At 40.7% G+C, this 23,922-nt stretch overlaps 1 protein-coding gene across 4 annotated transcripts in view; it reads left to right on the forward strand.

The window, feature by feature from the left end:
• The window catches only part of Slc4a4 (solute carrier family 4 member 4), a 420,169-nt gene that overhangs the window by 208,738 nt on the left and 187,509 nt on the right, over positions 1-23,922 (forward strand). For all 4 annotated transcript variants that reach the window (XM_057771897.1, XM_057771894.1, XM_057771895.1 and 1 more), the window contains 2 exons: positions 12,793-12,928; positions 22,246-22,406. In XM_057771897.1, the coding sequence (XP_057627880.1) occupies positions 12,793-12,928; positions 22,246-22,406 (297 nt within the window). The remainder of the gene's footprint in view (positions 1-12,792; positions 12,929-22,245; positions 22,407-23,922) is intronic.

Consider the following 23,922-nt stretch of genomic DNA (forward strand, 5'->3'; position numbering starts at 1 on the left):
AGCAAGAGCTGTTGCATGTGAAGATCCTAGTACGGATATATTGGGTGGATGGGAATGGTTTTTTTTTTTTTCTTTTGTTGACATTACTCTTACATGCATTGCATGTAGCACACATTAATGGGAACTGAAAGTCCTTAACCAGCCCACATGTTCACTCTAATCTATTTTCCGTCTGCTTTGTGTAGTTTAATGATGTGGATGATTTAGGATGAAGTTTATGTCTATAACAAATGAAAATTCTGTACCCTAAAAATGCCTCCAAAATGTAGCTGATCCCACTTAATTACCTACTAAAAATAAATCTAGCAAATCTCCATTATATATTTGAGAAGGTGCTTAATGATATAGCATGAGCATTTACATTAGACTTGTGTCTTTCCTATGCCATTTCTTTATTAGTAGAACTCAGGTTTTACAAATGGTCTCTAAATTCTGACTTGGTTTTATTGGTTGGCATCGTGAAGTCTTCTGGGTAACCAGGTGTCTTAGTGTGTTTTCGGTGACGATAGAACATGATACTGTGAAGTGGCTCATTTATAATGGACAGAAATTTATTGACTTACAGTTGTGGAGGCTAAGAAGATCACCAGAAAGCATCTGGTGTTGGCTTTCATGACGGAAGGGGTCTCATGGCAGGAGGGAAAAAGAAAGCAAGGCATTAGCATTGGATTTTTGCAGTAACAGTATTGGTGTGTTCTTGAGGGTAGAGCTCTTATAGCCTTCACCTTGTCTGAAGTCATCTCTTTCAGTATCATTGCGGTGTCACTTAGCTTTTGGGTTTTGGAGGAGGCAGATATTCCGACTGTGTTATGAGGCGAATGAGCTTCAGACCAAAGCTCTAGATGAGTAGTAGGAAGTGTTGGAGAACCTGTTGTATTTTTTTTTTCCACTTTGCTGAGAATATAATTAACTTCACAGAAGTTGAGAATCACTGCCACTAATTTTGGACCCTTGACTCAGAACAGAAATAAGCAGACAAGAAGAAAAGTTGATTGTAGAATCTTGTTGGCATTTCTCTCATTACATCCAGAGTTCTATCAAGATCTGCAGAGCACTCTTTGTGAAGAATGTCTTCTTTAAAAAGACGAAACAGACATATACAGAATTTTTATGTTCTTATCTCCTTAACCCCCTTTAAATAGATTGTTTATGTATTAAAATGTTAATTTGCTTTTTATTTGGTGTGCGCATGTGAATGTGCACATGTGTGTGTATATGTGCATGCACATGTATGAAGATCAGACAACAACTTGTGGGAGTCAGTTCTCTCCTTCCACTGTGTAGTTTTAGGGGATCCAATTCTGGTTGCTGGTCTTGGTGGCAAGTTCCCTAACCCACTGACCCATCTTACTGGTGCTTAAATAGATTGTTTTGAACAACATCTCTCAATGCTGCTTTTTAGGAAAGATGGGTAAGATTTTTTGGCAGCAAGGGTAGAACAGAAGTTGTAAAGGTTCCTTAAGGCTTGGTGCCTCTCTGCGCTCATACATTTTACAAGAGAGGCTGCAGGAAGGAGGATGTCTTTTTTGTACCCACATAAGAAAAGACATTTAATGGCAGAATTAGCAGGGCGGTTGTGACACTATTATTGGAGCTATAAATTTAGCTACTCGGTATAGAAAATAGTTGCATTTGAGTTAGTCTGTAGAGCTTATTTTTGGAGTCTTGAATAGTTCTCAATGTTGATGAGAATCAAGTCTGACTTTAGAAGCCCCAGGGTATACATTGTGCTGATAATTGCTCTGAGTTGAACCTGGAAAAAGTGCTGATGTATTCACTCCTAAGCAGAGAGATTCATCATTTCAACCTTATCACGGACAGTTCTGGCAGAGCAGAAAGAAGCGAACCACCGTTGAGGGAGAGGAGTCAGGGAAAATATTCACCATGGCTGAGGCATGTGGAAGGAGCTTTGGAGCTTTCAGGAGAAGCTTGCTGAGTGACCGTATTCTCAACTATTTGAGTCACGAAATGGCTCCTGTTCTGCTCACATGGGTGAGGCCTTCCATCCCAAGCCCATTGCTCTCTGTGTCCATGGTCTTTTGTACCTGCTCCATCCACCAACTTTCAGACCCATGGCCAGTCTTGTGTGTTTCAGATCTGACTATCCCAGTCCCTAGATAGCAGTGAAGGCGAGTGCTGTGGGGCTGTGTTTGTGTTGGTTCTTGGGGAGGATAATTGAGTTATGTAGTCTCTAATACTTTAGGGGAGTGTCTGGTACTAATTTGACATGAATGTTCTCAATTTAGCAATTTAAAACCCAATTGATTTATTTTATGTGTAAATATGACATAACTGTTAATATTAGGAGAATTCAGAACTTACACATAAACAAAATAAGGAAAGGAAGAAATACCAATACTTTTTTACTTGGTAAATGTGATAATTGTTAGCATGTAATTTATATCCTTTGAGTATTTTTTCTTTACACATTATGTAGGACACGATGCCCAGTTATAACTGGGATAAACAAACAACAGCAAAAATGAATTTATTGTTTCATGAAAGGAAGAGTCTGGATAGAGCTGGGCCTTTGGGAGAAAGTAATTTGATCTGAATAAAATACTAGAGGAAGTTACAAGCAACAAGCAGAAGGAACGACTACCCAGGCACGCAGGGCACTTGGGGCCTCATAATTTTAACAGGGCAGATAAGCCCTAGGCCTAGTGCTTCAATATGGATGAATGGGAGTACCTGTAAAACCTTCTCTTTCTTGATTTCTTACTCTTTGCTGGAAATTTACTTGACATGTTATAGGTGTCAAAAGATATAAGATTGAGTTCAGGAGGGACAGACCACACTCTGAGCTCTGTACTGACCTGTTAAACTCCCTTCGTTTGTCATGTCTGTTTAGACTCCCTGCTTCTGCATTTGCTCCCTCTTTCTTGTTGCTTGGTGCCTCATTATTCCATCCTGGGGAACTTTGGGACTTGACAGCCTTGACAGGGTATTGAGATTGGCATGACTGGCTCCAGTGTGGCTATCTGAAATGTGGCATCCCCATCATGGGGTATTTGTAGACAGAGAGCATTAATTGGGCTTCCTTCTGGAGTCCGAAGGATGAGTATGTGTGAAGCATCCTTTGTAGAGCCAGCAGACACTTGGTGATGGATGTTTCATGGGCTGTGCTATACAGCTGGGGCCAGGGTCAGTGTGTTTTAAGTAAGATAGTTCGGTAGGATTCTGAAACTCATGTTCTTAGGGCTGTTCATCATCATGTCATGGAGTATTAAGGATGTCATAATTGACAACTTTTTGTGAGTGTGAGTTTATTAATACACAGATCCCCACATATGTGTAAAATGATCAGTTGTCAATGAATACTACTGGGAAGTTTCAGTTTACCGGGTAATTTGAAATAGAGAGAGTAACCATCTAATCTACCAGTGTAGAACCTGCTAGCTAGCTTTTTAACAGAGAGTATCTTTCCTTTTTTGATTGGCTAAGGTACAGTAGGTTGATGGAGAGATTGCTCCTGAACTTGGATTCTATAAAATATTTCTCAATTTAATTATTTTGATGATGCATCTTATTTGTGGGTTGCATAGTAATTGACTTCAGATATAATTTGATGAAAATATTCATATGATGACTTCAGGAAGCTGCCTCTTCCTTGAGTCTGTCGTCTCTCAAGCTTGACGTACTCTTGAGCAGCTTCACTTTTGGCGGTGTAGGACGACTGTCTGTATATCATAGCATCTAATAATACTGCCTAGTCTCTCAGCTGAAAGTACAGACGTATTCCCTGAGAGTTTCAGCCAAAAGCTAACACTAGATCACCCCAGCTTACTTGTCTGAGATACAAGCACCACTCTAGAGCAATAGGGGCACCCCGAGTTTTGATATGTTCATTGCATAGACCTAGATCATAGGGCAGTGTGTCCAAACCAATGGAAGAACTAAGGAGTACAAACATGAGTTTTCCAAAGAAATTGGAGTTTTGTTTCCAGAAATAGAAGTTAAAGGTGCTGAATAGGCAAAACTAATAGCGACTGACAATGGTGTGTTTTAACCATTTATAGATTCATAAAACTTCATTGGTTTAATTATTTCTTAGAGATGTGACAATGAAATTTGAGAAATGTACATGTATGTGTGTTTACATACACCTATCTATCATATCAATCACCTATTTATATAAATGTACTTTTATAGTTCTATAATGGCTTTGAAATCAAGCAGCTTGTGGAAGCTTTAGTGACTATGATATCTACCTTTAAATTTTGATTCCAGAATGCAGGAACAAAAATGAATATTTAGTCCTAGAACTCTGAAAGCTGAGAGAGAATTATCTCTTAAAGGCCACGTAAGGCACACGGGGAGACCCTATTTCAAAACAAACAAACAAACCAACTAACAACAAAAATGAATCTTCAAATATTAACCGTGTAAAGCAGTAGATAATAGTGTACTGATAGCTTAAATGAAGTTACTCAGTTTCGTCCTGTGGTCTGAGTGCTAGGACTTCTTCAGATTCTGGGCTTTGCTCAAGAGAAAGGGTGAGCTCCAGCAGTCCTCATTTAACCCACAGAAGGGAATTCTGTGCAGTCCTGCCCTTCTCAGAATGAATTGCTCATTATGGCCATTATTCCTATTAGAAACATTTTTTTTGGTAGCCCTCAGGGTGGTCACAGTGGGATGCTTCCCAGGCTGAGAATAAAGGGCACATTCACAGATTGTTTCGGGTGGATAATCAACCAAATGTTCAGTTAACTTACTTTCGGACTAATTCATACTCCAGGGTGATTTCTGCCCCTTCTGAAATCTAATCCATTTCTGTCTGTCCTGCTCATAAGGCACCCTGACCACGTTTTTTCTTTTGATTAGTCTCATTTTCAAACCATGAGTGTGGTGGCTAAGAAGTGGGCATGAAACAGCATGGGGTGGGAGGATGAGGTCATATCATTGGCTCGTATGATCTTGATTAAGTCCTTTATCATCCTAAATCTGTTTCCTTGTGTATGACAGGTTTACATAAAGGTTTACATAAAGTGACTGATGTAATAATTTAATACCTGACACAGGTGTAACTGGTTTTTAATAGTACAACACCTGGCATAAAGATATTGGTTATTCCATATTGTGTTAAGATGTTTTTTGAATTGTTTATTTTTTGTGTATATGAATACTTTGCCTACAGTGTTCATAATAGCCAGGGAGGCTAGAAGAAGGTGTTATAACTTTTGGGACTAGAATTATAGACAGTTGTGAGTTACTATATGGTTACTGGGAACTGAACCCAGGTCCTCTGCAAGAACAGCCACTACTCTTAACCACTGAGGGGTCTCTCCAGCCCCACCTGACACATTTTTACTGATAGCATTTGCTCTGTCAGGTATTAACTTCTCATCTGTGAATTCTTAAGGACAGGGATGTTATTACAAAAATACTTTATAATCTTTTAATAAGTATTATAGCATATGACATATGTTGGATGATCACAAATATGGTCATCCCTTTATAGCCACAGAATCTGTGATAGGATTTAACCTCCAAGTATTGAAATTACAATGCCTGTAATAGTTGTATTTGTTAAACATGTGCAGACCTTTTTCTTATTCCCTAAACAGCACAGTGTAACAACTGTTCCCATGAAGTTTTCATTGTATTAAGTATTGCAGATAGTTGAGGAGTGAAGGAAAGCACTGGAGAGGGAGGGGAGTACGGGCTGTATACAAGGACGCCAGTTTATGAATGGCAGATGAGCACGGGTGGATTTCGGTGTCTGGGAAGCGGAGTGCCTGAAACCAGTTTCCTCTGAATCCTCAAGGATGATTGATTGTGTTTATGTTACCAAAGTGTTGATACGTTATTTCCTTATTTCCGAGTCTCAGTTTCCATTTTCCTTCGTCACGTCATTTTCCAGGAAGCAATTGAAAAGTAGATGGCAAGCCATAGACAATTACCGCTTTTGAGGAACTGGGTCAGGTCATGTATTGTTTAGGCTTTGATTTTTCCATTCTCGTACTCATTTCTCCATTTGGTCATTGTTGCATAACTTGACTGCTCACCAGGTAGGCTTCAGGATCTGTTTGGGTGAGGGACAAGCCGGGAGGATTGGTATAGTTGAGGTGTGCCAAGACAAAATGCATCAAGGATGAAAACATGGAGGAGGTGTTGTGGACATACTGTAATAGAGACACATGCGTTGATTTGCTTTGTCTGAGAGTATGGGGGGCGGGGTTCTTCCGGGAGAGGAAAACCACTTTTTTATGGTGTATTTTGTTTTATTTAACATGGAATGACCGCTCTGCTTTCATCCTTGCAGATAATGTAAAGGTAGATTGAGTGGGCGGGGAGACTAAATCCACTCTCCCAAACTTACGTAACTTCTTTCTGAATAGAAGGTTTCACTTTACAAATGGCTGTATTTTTATGCACTTGGAAGTAGTCAAGCTTTAGTCAGCCCTATCTAACTTATTAATTCAGTGTAGAAAGTAGAAACTGCACAGCTCTGTGGTGATCTCTGAGGAGGGCATGCAAACAAGGAGCCTGCCATCCAGGAGGATGGTGGGCTGGTTGTGAAGCCACCTCTGCGAAGCTAGGCAGCAGGACAAAGGTCGTGTGCTCGCTCAAAAGAAGGAGCTTGTGCACTTGTTGTTGTTGCTGCTAGGGCCACAACAAAGGAGAGTTACCCTTTTCTGAGAATACGTACAAACATAAATATTTACAATATTCAACAACATGGCCATTTAGTACCTCCTCAGCCAGGCTTTTGGCCATGATTATAGTATCATGCATGAAATCTCCTCCTTTGCAGCAGGCCTTAAATTCAATCAGAATATAGTCACCCCATAATAAAATTAGAACTCTTAACTGGAAAACCAAGAGAGGAGAGGAGAAGTTTCCAAATGTTTTCTCTAGGAAGAAATAAAAGAACAGATCAAGAAATATTTAGGCATACTCTGGAGACAGCTCTGAGCTGTTGTGGGAGACAAGATGGACATCCATACATATGAGACCAGTGTGTTATGAAGCTCAACTGAAATGCACATGAGTGATCACTCTCCCATGTTGTTCCTGACTGGCGCACACTGACTGCCCAGATGAACCCTATGGCTACGTTCAGGCTCATCAGCAACACATGTTCTGATATGGAAGTGATGCCCATGGTGGGTGCCAATGGTTTGAGCAGCATTCCTACCATGTGTGCTTTCTTGTCACAGAGGGCTTGGGGGCACAGGTTTCTCACTAGCCCTGACAGACAGCTTTTATTCTGCATGAAGGCTCTGGCCAGATGTAAACACAGTGATGTAGGAACCATTGCAGTTCTACAGATGTTCAGAAGGCCACAGTGCGTTCTGACGAGAAGACAGAATTCATTGGATAAGAGAAGTGAAGAGGCGTCAATTTCACTTCTGCAGGCCAAGCCATTGGACTGTGTGTTAGTTTTCCTTCCCTGCTCCTCATGATCTCTACTCTTCACACTCTCCTTTAGGATGCCGTTATGTTAGTTTTCACTTAGGATCCTAATTCATTTGGATCAGACACAGGACAGTGTTCTGACGTGTATTCTGCCTGGGTCTAAAAGGGTGATAGGGTTTATCATTCCTCATGTTCTCGTTGTTTTTAGTAAAGCAGGTAGACTTTGTGCTCTCATTCTTGAAGTTTCTTGAATCACTGAAGCAAACCATGCTTACTTTTGGCAGCTTTCTTGCCATGGCTCTCGAAGTCATATCTATAAGGTAGTGTTTTTGTTTTTTTACAAGTGTCAAGACTAATTTTGGCTCTCTGATCACCGCCATCGTCCAAGTTCTGCCCATCACTTTGTCGTTATTCTCCTCAGATGCCCTATAACAATACCTTCTCCAAGTTCGTGATTGGAGGGCATTGTAAATATTTTACACATAAGTCCTAAGACTATATATTTTTTTCTTCTTGAGATGCTGCGAAAATTCAAAGCCATTTTGTTCTAATTATAGAAGTAAAACAGAGTCATTGTACTCTGTCTCAATATGCATTTAGTTACCTTAATTTAATGTTCTGCAAACACTTATACTTAGTAAATATTTTTTCCCTCAGTTCATGTGTGAACTTATTGATTTACTTAACAAATTAATCAGTTGCTTAGTTGATGTCTATTTCCTCTACATGCCTGGTGAAAACAGAGATCTTTCTGTCAGAATTCTGTTTAATATGTAGAGTCTGCAGCTAAGCCCACTTAAAGTGCAGGCAGTGATTAGTAAACATTGCTTGAATGAATGCATGAATAATAATAGATACTTTATGGTTTAGAAAAAAATGAATGCAAGAAAAGAAGTGCTAGGAATAAACTGTTGCCAGGAGGTTGCTTGTTTGTCCTGGCCGCCCAGAACCGAAATAATCACACAGAAACTGCATTAGTTAAATCAATGCTTAGGCTGTTAGCTCTAGCTTCTTATTGGCTAACTCTTACATTTAATTTGACCCATCTCCTTTAATCTGTATATCGCCACATGGCTGTGGCTTACTGGATAAATTTCTATCTGTCTCCAGTGAGGCTACATGACTTCTCTTTGACTCTGCCTCCTTTCTCCCAGCATTCAGTTTAGTTTCCCCCTCCTACCTCTGCTCCCTCAGGCCCAAGACAGTTTCTTTATTAACCAATGGCATTCACAGCATACATAGGGAAATCCCACATCAATAAATGCAGTAACATTTAAAGTATACTTGTTAAGTGTAAGTATGCCTCTAGCTAGATGTGGTGCTTGTGCAATGGCCAGTGTTGCACAACTGAAAACAATGGCTAGCCAAGCTGGCATGAACACAGAGCACCCTCACCATCTATGGGAAAGGTTACTTTTTCTCTAAAACATTTTCAAATCATTAAGCTCTCTTGATGTTGGCTCTAAAGGTACTGGAAAATTGGAGGGGGGAAACTAATATTTATTTAGTCTGTAATAATTTAAAACATTAGAAACATAAAGAATGTTTGTTTGGGTTTTTGTCCCGCCCGGTACCCCCAGCTGTTTAGCCCCAAAGAAAATCATACATAGGTCTCCATAAATTATAAGCTGATTGGCTCATTAGCTCTAGCCTCTCATTGGCTAACTCTCATATCTTGATTAACCCATTTTTTTTAATCTATGCTAGCCATGTGGCTCAGTACCTTTTTTAGTGAGGCAGATCACATCCTGCTGCTTCGGTGGTCTGGGCAGGAGTGGGGTAATCAACTTCCTCCTTCCCAGAATTCTCCTGTTGTCATTACATCATTTCTACTTTCTGTCTGGTTTTCCCACCTATACTTTTTGCCTGGCCAATCAGCATTTATTTAAAACATGATTGACAGAATACAGACAATTCTCCCGCATCAAGAATGTAGTGGCTTGTTTTTTCATAACATCTTACCAGGTTGGTGAATAATGTTTGCCTTCTTGCACTGGTGTATCTTACAGGACAGCAAGTCATTCTTTTCTCTTGGTGACCATTGTCTCTCTCAGTTTGAATCAGCATCTAATATTATAGTCTTTTCTACTTTGTGTGTCAAGAAATGGCCTCTGATTTTCTTTAAGGCAGGGTCTTTGTTTTATTACAACTGGTATCCTTGCCGGGCAGTGGTGGCACATACCTTTAACCCCAGTACTCGGGAGGCAGAGGCAGGCAGATCTCTGTGAGTTTGAGGCCAGCCTGGTTTACTAGAGCTAGTTCCAGGACAGGTTTCAAAGCTACAGAGAAACCCTGTCTCCGAAAACCAAAATCCAAAACAAATCAAAACAAAAACCAACAACTACTTTCCTCATGTATGTTGATGAGCTTGCCTTCATTAAGTTCCTGTGTGTATCCAGAGCCCCTCACATGGCAAGTGAAAGTGTTGCCAACATTCCATTGACCTGGACGTCTTCTATATATTCATTACCTTTGTTTCAGAGTTTTCTTCTGTTACCACCATTTTTGTTCATGTGTTCCACTGGCTCATGTTGGTTGGCCAGTTCCCTTTTTTGGATTATCTGTGCCAAGTGGATTTCTCATGAGGAGACATGAAGGCAACACACTTTGATGTCTGTGTGTGAATTGAATCATGAGTGTTCAGTGACCAATCACTGATAGACTAAAGAAATACCATGATTGGCCAATGATCAAAACTCCCATTTGTTTGTTATACAGTGATTAATGGATGGAAGTGCTAGCTTATACTTAAAGCAAGAAGTTTATAGTTAAAGCAAGAGCAAGAGGATATACTGTGTTAGCTGAAATGTGAACTGTACTGTTGAGGGGCTAGGTTATTTACTAGATGATGGAAACTGTCATACATGCATGTTGGCATGAACAAATTAGCACTGCCTAAACCCTAGGCTTTCTCTTATAACATACATTTTAAAAAAATTATTCAAGTAGGACCAGTTTTGCCTGTGATTGCATTTTCATTTGATTTTGTGTGGCTTACATGCCATAAGCTAGCAATCTTTACTTCACATTTTATTCGATGGTATTTTAGTGGCAATCCCATAGAAGAATATTTTACTTTCACTTTCTTCTCTTCTTGTGTGTGGGTGTATACATTTCTGAATACATGTGCACAAGTATGTGAGGTTGTGCTCATTCACATGGATGTGGGGAGATGAGAGATTGATATCAAATTGCCTTTCTCAGCTGCTTCTTCATCTTTTTTCTTTCTTTTTTTTCAAAACAGGGTTTCTCTGTATACCCTTGGCTGTCCTAGAACTCTCTTTGTTGCCTAGACTGGCCTTGAACTAAGAGATCTGCCTGCCTTGGCCTCCTAAGTGCTGGGATTAAAGATGTGTGACTCTATCACCTGGCTCTTCTTCTCCATCTTATTTTTTGAGACACCGTGTTTCACTAACCCTGGACTTTCTGATGTAAATGGAGACTGCTTTTTGTTTCCTGGCCATCGAGAACTGAATAATTGCACAAAAACTAGATTAATTACAACACTCTTTGGTCAATGACTTAGGTATATTCCTAGCTAGCTGTTACATCTTAAATTAACCCATTTCTATTAATCTATGTATCATCATGAGACTGTAGCCTACTGGTAAAGCTCTGGCATCTTTCTCCTTCAGCAGCTACATGGCATCTCCTTGACTCTACCTTCTTTCTCCCTGCATTCTGTTTAGTTTTCCCCCGCCTAGCTCTATTCTGCTCTGCCATAGACCAAAGCAACTTCTTTATTAACCAATGGTAGTAAAACATTCACAGCATGCAGAGGAGAATCTCCCATCAAGAGTAGGCTTGTTTAGGTAGACTGGCTTGTCAGTGACCCCCCCCCCCCCGCCCGATTTTCATTTGGATGTTGGAAATCCAAAGGCAGTTCCTCATGCTTGTGCAGCAAGAGCCAAGAGCATGAGCCACTGAACCATCTCCCTAGCCTCACTTTTTTTTTTAATGCAAAGGAATTGAAATGCAGATCTTGAGTGTGCTAAGCAAGAACTCTCTGTTTGAGTCACATCTCCAGCCCCTCCTTTCCACATCACAGTTTATGCCTACATGGTATTTTATTGTATATTTGTATCATGCTTTATTTAACCGATCCTCTTTTCTTGATATTTAGGATTTACATTTTCCTCAATTATAAACAGTACTATCAATTTTATATTAAAATTTCTGAAATAATATGTTTTTGAATAAGTAATTTTAGTAGAAGAACTTCTGGCTTATAAAAATATATTTTCAAAACATTTTTACATACCTCTAAATTTCCCTTTGGAGTGTTTTTTTCGTGGTACTATCACCATGGGATTCTGGAGACTCCTAAATACTGGCCAATGTCATTCTTTTTCCATCATTTCCCTTTTACTAGATAAAGCAATAAATTACTAGATAAAGTAATAATTAGCTTTTATTACTGGATTGACTACTTGTGAATTTGTTTATAGTAATTATATTTTGGTTGATGGCTTAGTCTGTCCTGCATTTCCATAGATTTCATTCAGATGGTAGGGACTTACATGTTTTCTGAGGCTGCTTTGACATGTCTATTCTTGCAGATATATATGAATGATATATGCTCATCTGTATATAATATTTATTGGATTTTGCCATTCTTGGTTTTACTCAGGCATATGGAAGGGTCCATGAGCCTTAGTTTTGCAATGTGGCCTCCAAGTGTTCCTCTTTCTTTCTCTTTAAAGAGAATAACCCCCAATCTGGGTGAATTTCTAGTTAATTTTTCATTACATGATTTCAGGAGACAGGGTCAAAAGGAGCTAGTAGGCCATTCAATTATGTGCTTAAGTGTGTTGGAAAAGATTATCCCCCCCCTTTTCAGATGTACAATATTTTACTTGGGTTTGTTTTTCAAGTGCATCGAAGTGTGACTAAACATTTTTGGATACTGCCATTATATAAAGAAGAGATCCCACCTTGTTAAATATTCCTTCGTCAGCTTTCCGGTTACCCAGTCACAGGCGGCCAGGGACCCGCGAGGGCAGAGGGCGGGCAGGTGCTTGGCCTAGGAATCTCAGGATTGGGGGGCTCTTTTGTCCCTCCCACTGCTACCTGAAGAAGTTATTGGTTCCAGCTGATTTCTGTCTCATAATTTTGGATAGGTCATAAGTGAGGAGGAGGGGAAGTCATGAGGTTGGACCTCAGCTCATCTGAGGGCTCAAGGTTCTTTCTCATAAACCACACAAGACTAGACGGCTGTCCTTTGAAAAGGACGGAGAACTGAGATACAGTTTGGCTCAGAGGGACAGATAGGCTTTGATTTCTCTCTGGCTTGAAGTTGAAGATAAAGGATGTCCGCTGAAACTGTGGAAGGGAAACCCAATAATCTTGGGGAGAGAGGAAGAACTCGAAGCTACACTTTTCTCTGGGTTTACCAGCCAGTCTTTAACCACAGTATTTTCACTTCTGCAGTCTCACCTGCCGCAGAACGCATCCGGTTCATCTTGGGAGAGGAAGATGACAGTCCGGCGCCTCCTCAGCTCTTCACTGAACTCGATGAGCTGCTGTCTGTGGATGGACAGGAGATGGAGTGGAAAGAGACAGCAAGGTGAGGCATGGCTGACTGACCGCAGTGCTGGCCCGGAGAAGCCCGTGTAGGGCAAATGGATGAGCCACGAGGCCGCCTTCTCTGGCCTTCGCAGCAGGTGGCTGATGGGTGTGATGCTGGGTTAAGAAGAGGGCAATTCAGTTCCTTCCGTCCTTGTACATTAATGTGGATGCAAGGTACCTTTCATTCATGGCTGGAGCATATTTTAGTAACCAGGGCTATATGAATTTGACTTTTATTGATGAAGAAGTTCACCTCAATTTATAGGCTATTTAGTGGTAAAACATAAAGGCAATAATAAACTCTAGCACTCAAAGGCTGTGACCAAAAGCATTTCTAAACATCTCTACATGTGAACACATCTTGTGTGGTCTTCTGTGACATTGTTTATTCCCAGATAGAGGGGGCACTGTGGACACAATCATGGTGCTAAGACAAAGATGGTATAATTTCCCATAAAGACCCATTATCTTCTAAATTTTTAGCTGAAAGCAAGTAGAAGGTTCAACTGAATTTGAAGTTAGATGCCTCAGTTTAATTCTATACTCTGTCCCATTAGCTGCATGACCCTTTTTCTTAGGAGAGTGAATATCACTTTTTACTTATGACATGTATGCAGGTATATACCATATAGATAAACTATGTGATATGTATAATCATATCATGAATGTTTGTGTGGACACGATTTATAAACTGTTCAGTGCTTTGCAAGTTTCTAAGGTTTTAGGAGTCACAGCAGAGATTTTCTCTCATTGAGACTTCGATACATATTGCAGACTAAATCTCCTACAATGTGCACTAACCCTCTGCAGCATGCACCTTGAAGCATCTATAAAGCATCCTCCAAAAGGACAATCCTGGACCAAAGGCTCTTTCTTACTAGCCTTTTCCATTTGTTCCTTTCTTCATGGAGTGAGGCTCCTACTCTTTCAGGTTGGGAAGACTTAGTTAGCTGTTGGCTTTGCCGTTCACTAATTAACTCAGCACAGTTGCTAGGCTTCCTGAGCCTCAGTTTTCTCGTCTGCCAAGAGAGGTCTTTCAGGATTCCCTTTTCTCTGGCATCGCACACATTTTCTCGCTCTAAAATTTCTTTCCTGTGTATGTTGGTTTAGTCAGCAGTGCCTCTAACAGTCCCTTTGATTCTTCTTTTCATGTTGAAATATTTGTTAACATTGACGAGAACACAGGGGTGACTTTGTTTTTTGTTTCTTGTCAAATGTTAGCTACCCATTAATTTATGTGACCCCTGGTCTCGGCAAGATGAAGAAATGACAGTTCACGGAGTAGGCAACTCAGTGTTGAATGAAATGGTTATAATAATTCCATTTTTGATTCATTTTGGTCCAGGAAGGATGACAGGTATCACGCTCTGATGCCCAGGCTGGACCTGAGCTCATGGTAATTCTTCTGCCTCAGTCTATTCAGTACTGAGATTACAGGATTGAGTTATGATGCTTGGTCATATGAGATTCTGAAGACCAAGATGGCCTTACATTCTTTGCCATCTTTAAAATCTGTTTTAGGGAAGTTATATTCCATTGTGGTGATGTGATCCTAGAGAAACTATGCTTCTATAGTGGAAGATTGTCCAGGGTGAAAACTGTGGATAAGTTCTCCTACTTAGGGATCACTATGATGATTTGTAATTCCATTTCTGATATTGCCTTCCTTATTACATGAATTCATTCAGAGTTAGAGATCACCCAGTCCTGCTTACTCTAGTATTCTCACAGCCTTGAAGTGCCTGGTTCATAAAAACTACTCATAAATATGTGTTGAATATTTGACTATTGGGGAAGCGCTTGTTAAAAATAGCTATTTTTTTGATTTTTTAATTTAACATACAAATTTATAGTGTTCATTATGACCTTTCCATACTGGTATATAATTGTATTTTAATAGAAAAAAATAACTATTTTGAATGTAATAGTTTTCTCTTTCTGCTGTGGTCTGTCAGACTCCAGGTACCCAGCATATCAATGCTATAGCTCAGGCGAGGCCCCATGCTTCAAATTTCAAAGGATTTCATCAATATACTGATGGCATATGCATTTATATCTCTAGACTTCCTTCCTTATTTAATCAGCATTGAGTTATTGGAGGGCTATTAGCAGTCATGTCATTAATATATGCAGGCCTGTTCCTCCTACAGATTTCTCCATCTCAATACATAATTTCATTGTCTTGGATACTTCAGCCAGAACACCAGAGCTTCTTTGTCTCCCACCTTCCTTATACATGCTTTCTGATCAGTTGGCAGATTTGATTTTACTCTCTGAAATCTTCAGGTATTTCAGCATCTCACCGCATTTCCTGCTCAACACTGCTTTAGGCCAATTTTTGCCTCTGCAAAACCTTCTGATTAGTTGGTCTCTTTAAACCTACCTTTATTATGCTTATAAACTATCTACCCTGAGGTACTTGAATACCCTTCTGTCTCTTTTCCTCCAGTTCAGCCTGCTGGAGCCCCAATAGCCAGTTGTACTGCTCTCTGAGGGACTCTGTCCTTGCCACCTCTCTGTACCCATGCACCCATCAACTATCTACATGACTCGCTTGCTTACCTCCTTCAGGTTGTTATGCAAATATCACCCGATTTTTGCCTTGAAACATTTCACCTATACCTCCTATCCCAGGTCTTCTATTATATTTTTGATCCTTTGCACTTCTTACCATTTTAGCCTATTATCTACCTTGTTATTGTGTCTTCCTAATAGAGCTAAATCTCTGAGCGGGCGGGGATTTCCACTTATCTTGTTCCGCCCTGTGTTCCTCAGCTTAGAACTACCTGCTGCACGGCCTTTCTCCAGGAGCAGGGCGTGAAAGAGTGAATGCGTGCAGGAACGGAGTCTTGGTTCTCAGCGTGCGGTCCTGTCCGAACTCTGGGGAGAGGTTTGGCAGCGATTATGCTTCTGGGAATATTTTGATTTCCAGTAATCTGTACTGCTTGTGACATACACTGCGTCAGAGGGTTTTTGTAGTGATGTTTGACTTCCATTTGTGATGTGCATTTTCCAGCCACAATAAAATTTCCAACTCTCTATTAAAAGACCTCAAACCTTCCAGATGAATAAAATTTAAGTGCTTAAAAGAGTCATTTCATATGCGATGATATGGCATGAATAATTTTTTTTTCTGGCTGAAAAATCTGTTTTACATTTTTTCCTTTCCTCTGAAAATCCCAGTTGATAGACAATTGTTTGGGCTGTGTGTGGCAGGGTGCTAGGGACCCAGACACACATGCTAAACAAGGGCTTTACTGCTGGATTCCATGCGCTCCACTGAGCACTGGTGACAGATGGACACTTTTATTTCAAAGAGAGCTAACTTTCTAGACTTTTCAAACTAGATGTAGTTTCTAGTGTGGAACTACACCCCACAGAACAATTGTCATTCTTTTTTTCTCTCCATTAAGGTTTCCAGTTGGCAGATGATTTTACTTAGCTGAGACTATTCTATGGCAAGCTTTGGCATTACTGTGGCTTGAGTCCCACTTCAGGAATTTTAGGTTGCTTCTATTTTTCAAATAATGACAATGTTTTTAGTAATAGAGAAGATGGCCCTTGTGAGTCTGAGAAAGTAGAGTAGCTATGAAACATTAACAGCAAGAGAAGCCTGTACTAGTGTGGGATTTAAAGAGGCATGTAGCTCTGTGGTCTTCCTTGTTACATTTCCCCCCGTTTTGTCTTTCCTAGAAGATAAGGGAGAACTTTGAAATTTCCAGTGGCTTTTACAAAATAGTGCAAAGCTGAAGACTGTGCAGAGGGTAGGCTTCTCATGCTGGAAAAACATGTTTGACTGGTGGAGGTACCGTGTTGGTCTTTTTAGAGGGCATTTTTGGGATGTGTAGTCATTAGAAAAATTAACATTGAGTACGACTGCAGAGATTAAGATGGAATCACTTGAAATGGTGAAGAAGTCTGTATTCCTCATAAAAATCCATTAAGGTAAACTGGGCTTGGTGGACCATGGCTATAATCCTAGCCCTGGCGGTGGAGTCGAGAATATCAGAAGTTCTTGGCTACATAATGAGTTTGAGGCCAGCCTGGAATAAATGAGATCATGCCACAAAACAAAATAAAACAAAAAAGAACAGAAATCAAAGCAGAACAGGAATCCGTTAGAATCAATTCACAGGTGGATAAAGTAGACGCATTAAGGAATCACTCTTAGTCTTGCTTTGAAGATGGCCCAAAGTCATGAGGAAGGGATGGACTTTTCTTTCTTCTTCCACGTCTTCACTTGAGTTAGGATTAGCTTTTCCAAGGTGACTCCTCATTTTCCGTTCGTCCTTAGTGAGTTTTCAGCGGCCAGTGCTGAACGTCACCAATATGGCATGGTTATATATGTTAAAGATCACCCCCTCCATGTCATCCAATCTGCACTGCTAAACCTGGTCAAAAAGAAAACCATCACAAGTTCTCAGAAATGTTAGCCAACAGAGGAAAAGGGCATCGGTGTGTCATGTCCAGGGACACAATGCAAACTAGTGTTTATTTGTGTTTCTGTTGGGTATGCTGACCCAGCTCACCTCTGGGGAACCTCTTAAGGTCATGGCCACAGAACAGCAGCGTGCACCTTACACTGTGAGTTTGCGATCTTCGTAACCCACAGTTCTTTGACTTTCTGTAGCAGATAACTCTGGGAAATTCCCTGGTGGACTGAATTGATTTTTTTCCGTAAGAAGAAGGAGATTTGGGGAATCCAATAACCTATGTAATTAGACATCATTATATTTAGTTAATTATATGCATTGCTTTCCACAGTTGATCTAGAAATTTCTGAACTCTCCTTAAAATAGCATTATTCCCAGGAACACACTAGCATTGACTTCTTTTATGTGTAACGAATCACTTTTTAATTAGCACGAAATTCATTATTATTACGTCCGTAGTTTTACACAGTTGGATTATATTCTCGTGCAAAGGTCATGAGGATTTTCCACTATGAAACTGGCAGGTTTTAAAGTTGAAGGTCTTGTCTTTACTTAATTATATTTAATCACATGATTGGAAAGTTGCAAAACTCAGTGATTCCCAGTGGGCCTTCTGTTTCTTCAACAAGCGAGTGAAATGCTCTCTGCTTGGCAACCACTCAAAGTATATTAAACTGCAGGGTACTTTATCATTATTCTTCTAAGACCTTGGAATAAATAAAATTCACCTCATAAACTGCTCCTCCAAGGGGACAACAGTTTTGTAATTGCATGCATTTAGAAAGCCAACTTCTAAAATTAATTTTCCTGTAGCCTGTCACATACTGAAAAAAGAGAGAGAGGGAAAAAAAGTGAGAAACCCATTACAAATGTGTGGCTATTCATAGTGATTGTGGAGGGTAGATGGAGGCTTTCAGTACATGCCACGGTGAAAGTGTCTGTTTTTTAAAAACATAATTACATGGGCCTAAAGCACCTTTGCAAAATGTCTGGTGCTTGGATAGTCTGAACTTTGGTCTCTGCCTTAGCCTTCTTTTTAATGGATGTTGATTTGAATCGAGGAGTGTTGGCTGTTTGTTTTTCAAGTTTGCCCTTGACGTGTGAGGTGGGTAGACAGCGCATGCACCCCTTCTGGGATGAAATTATCTACATTCAATTTATATGACTAAATCGGTAAAACCATCCCCTGAACAACTAGAGCAATAGATTCGTTTGATAGGCGTTCTGCCAGTTCCTGTATGCTGTTAGCTATTGTTATGCCGTCATCACAGCATTCAATATTTATGGAAGCTGATGTGGAATAGATGCTAAAATGAGCCACGAGATCGTATACATCCCTTAGAAATAGAACTGTAAACAGTGCGCTACTTGTGAGATTTTGCTTCCTTTCCTCACGGTTATCTTGACCTGCGGGGTTGGTGTGATCCATTGAGATGAGCGATGCTCTTCTGAAAGCCCAGCCTAGTTGAAATTTATGATTTCTCATTGCTCTTAAAGAACTTACTCTGATTTCTGCTTTTAGTCAGTCAGTTCCCTGCAATATAAGCTGCAGAGAGGAAGAAACACAGGGCAGGCCGGAGGAGAGTCAGAAGTTTGCTCCCTTCTGAAAGGTTCACTAAGCTTCTGTTGCCTGGTTAACTGAGGGTTGTCTCAGTCTATTCAGGCTGCAGTGACAGAACACTGTAGACTAAATATCTGACACATAATAGAAAGTTATTCTTTATTGCTTGGGGGTGTGGGAAGTTTAGGATTAAGGGCTTTGCAAATTTGGTGTAGGAGTGATAGGACCCACATGCTCTTGGTGGCACATTCTAGTTGCAAAAGGCCCCACCCTGGAATTTCAGCATATAAAGCTGGGGATCGTGGTTCCACCTATAATCCAAGCACTTGGGAGACTAAGGCAGAATGGTTGTCCTGAGTTCAAGGCTAGTCTCAACTAATAGAGTATGAATGTCTTCAAATTCCAGCCCAACAACAGCAACCACCCCCACAAAGCAAACCCTCACGATTTTAACATGTAATTAGAATATTTATACATTTATTTGCTTACTTATATTATATTGTGTGCATGTGTGCATAGCTGTAGGTGTGTCCGCATCATAGTGTGTGTGTGTGTGTATAAGTTGGTATAGTTTTTTTGTGAATTGCTTTTCTCCTTCCACCAAGGGTTCTAGGGGATCAAATTCAAGCTGTCAGGATAGCATAGCAAGTGGTTTTACCTGCTGAGCCTGTTCGTCAGTTCAACATAAACATTTTAGGAGATTTAGATACCACACTACACTACATTACACCACAGCACGGCACAGCACACCATACGACAGCGAAACGAAACAACAGCAAAACAGAATTCTCAGTCTCCAAGATTTCAACATAGAAATTTTAAAGAACTCAATACTCAGGCCATATCAAGGGTAGGGGCAGAAAACAGCTACTGTAGACAAAGTCATGTTTAGTTCTCTTTCATGGTATAAGGTTCGCAATGCAGATTGATGGCAGTTGACAGATGGCAACTCAGTTAAGAGAGATAAAGGGGAAATGAAGCTTAAAACATTACATGTCATCGTTCCTAGTTTATCCTGGACTTAAGTTCTGTGATCAACTATTCCCTCAGCTAGTAAGAAACTCTTAGGGGTACAGAATATGCACTTGCTGCGTTTTCTTCAGATGGCATCTTTCTAGGTAGTGCTGAGCTGATCCGTAGACGATGGACACGCCTACCCTCTGGAGTCTGATTTTACGTTAAAAATGAAGACACATATAATAAAGTGGTTCATCTAGCGACTACCACAGCATGCTTAAATTTCTGTAAGCGAGCAGGAAAAGATGTTACTCAAAGTTACCAGCATCATAATAAGCATATGATTATTTTAGAAGTAACCCAGTTACTTTAATTGCATAGTATTATTTTGGTTATAACCATACAATACTGTAAATGTGTGATGTCATTTTCTTCTAGCTCCTTCTATTTCTCTGGAAATAATTCCAACCAAAGAGGAAGAAAATGTCACTTCAGACACATATACGCACAGGGAGGGGCATTATAGATGTTTCCCAATCTGTTTTGAAATGTGTTTCAACTACTTCTATAGAAACAATCTGGGTCCAGTTTTTTTTTTTTTTATTTTTATTTTTATTTTCGAGACAGGGTTTCTCTGTGGTTTTGGAGCCTATCCTGGAACTAGCTCTTGTAGACCAGGCTGGCCTCGAACTCACAGAGATCCGCCTGCCTCTGCCTCCTGAGTGCTGGGATTAAAGGCGTGCGCCACCGCCGCCTGGCTTTTTTTTTTTTTTTTTATATGGGTCCAGTTTTGAAGATTTAGAATCTCTTTGGTGATGATGCTGAATTTTAAACTGTTTTAAGAATTTTTATCATTATTTTGAGAATTTCATACCTGAGTCCCATATTTACATCATTTCTACCTGTCCCTTTCCCCCTTCCAGCTCTTCCAGTATCTCCCCTACTCCCTCTCAACGTCATGACCTCTTTCTGTCTGTATTTCTGTACATATTATCCTCTTGAGTCCATCTAGCTATGCTCAGATGTACACGTGACCAAGAGCTGACCAAGCCTAAGTAGCTTTTAAACTCCACAGCTACAAAGGTAAACATTTAAAAGTCAAGGCCACTTGCTGTTTCAGTGGGTGTAATATAATACACAGGGTGAAGGAGACTCTCATAGCTGAGAGGGTGGAGATAGAAGTTACCATTGACATGTAGGGGGTTTCCTGTCTCTGAGGAGCTTTTCGGGAGGAGTGTAGAGGGATAGGTAAAATACTTCTGAGTTAGGTGAGTGTTGCGTGCGATAAAAATCCTCAAGTCTTCTTCCACACTGTGATTGATTTCTTGATCTGTTTCACAGTGGTCCTCTTCAGTGAGTTTCGTCCCCTTCCCGGGGCTTGACTAGAGTTCTATAAATAATCCCTTCTGTGGTGTTTCCTCTGACCCCTGCCCTTTGTTCTCATCCACAGTGAGGTAGGTGAGTGTTTAGCTTGTTCTAGGAAAATGTTTTTCAATCATTAAACCCTTGGGTGAAAAATCTAGGAAAACAGAATTTAACCCCATCATTACCATTCAAGCATCCTTCAGAGCTTTGATGGGAAAGGAAAAGAATGGCTTCCTACTTCCTCTAGCTGCTTAGGAGAGGCTGTGTGATTTGATCTTAAAGGCTTGCCAATGTGTTCTTCTCCTCTCAGACTTAAATGTCTTTGTTTTCTCTGTTCTCAAAATGTGTACATGTCCTGGAAAGCAGAAGCTGAGGATGAGGGTTGCTAGAGAATGTACTATTACTGCAGTGAGACCGTGGCCCACCGGACTTGCTCATTCTAAACATGTGGAGCCTGGCTTCAAGGGTCAAATCACTATTAGCCTCTCAGTGAGAGTGACATATGCCAGCTGAAGCAGAGAGCTCAACTGCAGACATGGTGAAACATAGTCCTTGCTAAACAACAACTGGGCATTTTTCATATTTCATGAGATAATTGTTGCTCCTCCATCTTACCCAAATCTACCATGTAAGGCTCCAACAGAATATTCACAGTGGTGCTAGTCTTATAATTACAGGATTGTCCCACATGGAGGATTTTGAGATGTGTGTTTTTCTCATCTAAAATCACCTTTGTAACCATTCCTAGGGATTTCATGGCTACATGGGGAGGGGGCCAGTGCTTTGACTTCTTTTGGTCCAGTTTTTTCTTAAAAGAAGGAACGGTCTTGTCACTCTGTATTCCTGAAGATGACAGAGTTGATGACATGATAATTAACCATTAAGATCGCACTAGAGGAGACATTCTGGACTTGCTGGTCCGGGCGTGGGCAGGGCTTAGTGCTGCCTTCAGGGAAGGTTGCAGTTCTTCTGATTGTCTCACTAATCTCATCTTCCTAGGTGGATTAAGTTTGAAGAAAAAGTGGAGCAGGGTGGGGAACGATGGAGCAAACCCCATGTAGCCACGCTGTCCCTGCACAGCTTGTTCGAGCTGAGGACCTGTATGGAGAAAGGATCCATCATGCTTGACCGGGAGGCGACGTCTCTCCCGCAGCTGGTGGGTGAGTATGCCGTTTCTGGTTCCTCTTACTGTTCAGGAATGACCGTGCATGCAGATGCCTGCTAGGGTAAGCAGGGTTGAATGTTCTCTGGAACCCTTGTTCGAAGTTCTGTGTCATGAAATGAGTGATTTATAAAAATTTTAACTAATATTGAGAAAAATAGCATTCAGAAATAATGCCCATCTCTGGGTCATCGATACTATTTTGGAATATTCTCTTCTGGATCTGCTTGCCAGTCTTCCACTTTGTGCTTCTCTCCTATCCTCTATTTTTTGTTAAAACTGAGATCATATTTAATGTGAACAAACATCTTACCTCCCTCTATCTCTTCAGGGCTGGTTTTATAAGTACATGCCACTATGTCTGTTTTTGTTGTTGTTTTTTTGCTTGTTGTTGGTTTTTTTTTTGTTATTTTTTTTTTAAACATATGTTCTGGGTATTGAACTCAGTTTCTCTGGCTTGCATGACAGTTACTTACTTGCTGAGCCATTACCTCACCTTAGGCTAATATTTTGGAAGAAGCACCCTCTTACCCTCTTATCTTAATTGGCTGTCTGGACACTAGGTTTTTAGAACTCTGACTGTAATGGAGACCACTTTTTCACTTAGATTTTGTGCACCTCAGTTTCATGATTGTCAGAAGAGAGTTTGCATCTTCGGGAAGAATGAAAATCCTCCGCTTCCCGGGCTGGTGTGATGGAAGGCAGTTGTCCAGTCACTTAGCTGTGTGTAGAGAGCAGTGTTGTGGAGCAGGATGCCAGCAGTGCCTTATGGGCTGGTGACTGAGTCAGGTCACGTTGGCACAGGACATCATTCATATCACCAGAGCCTGTGGAATTTGTCTGCATGAAATTTCACCATTTATTCCTTCCACTGAGCGTATGTTTTGCTGTCTATGAAAAAAAAAAGTTCTTTGGAAGGAGTTGTATATTTATTCCATGGGATATTGAGTGGTTTCACAGGAAGAATGCCAGGATTACAGTGGGCAGCTTTAACTAACGTCTTCCTCTACTATTGTGGACGATCATGATCAAAGACGCATTCCTTACCACTCTCGGAGATGCGGTTTCCTCATCTGTGAAGGTAGTAGGAAGGTGCGTGCTTGAGTTCCCTTTCTCCGGTGCTATGATAAAAAACTTTGATAAAAGCGACTTAAGGCAAAACGGTTTCTTTTAACCCACGACTCCAGGCTGTAGCCCGTCCTAGCTGCAAAGTCGCCAAGGCAGCAGCCCCAGAGAACTGCCCACATTACATCCGTGTTCAGGAATGGAGAACTGGAAACACATGCACACTTGAGCTCAGCTTGCCTTCTTTTTGTCCAGTCTAGGACTCAAATCCACAGAGTGGTGCTGTCTGCTGTTAGGCTGGGATTTGCCACATCAGTGGATGTAACCGAAACTGCCTCCCACAGACATGTCCACAGGCTCATATAATCTAAGTGGTCTCTGCTAGAGATGCCCATCCTAGGTGATTCTAGACTGTGTCTGGTTGACGGTGGGAAGTGACCCTTGCCGTG

The sequence above is a fragment of the Chionomys nivalis genome, chromosome 6 (assembly GCF_950005125.1).
Source record: "Chionomys nivalis chromosome 6, mChiNiv1.1, whole genome shotgun sequence".
NCBI classification, from domain to species: Eukaryota; Metazoa; Chordata; class Mammalia; order Rodentia; family Cricetidae; genus Chionomys; species Chionomys nivalis.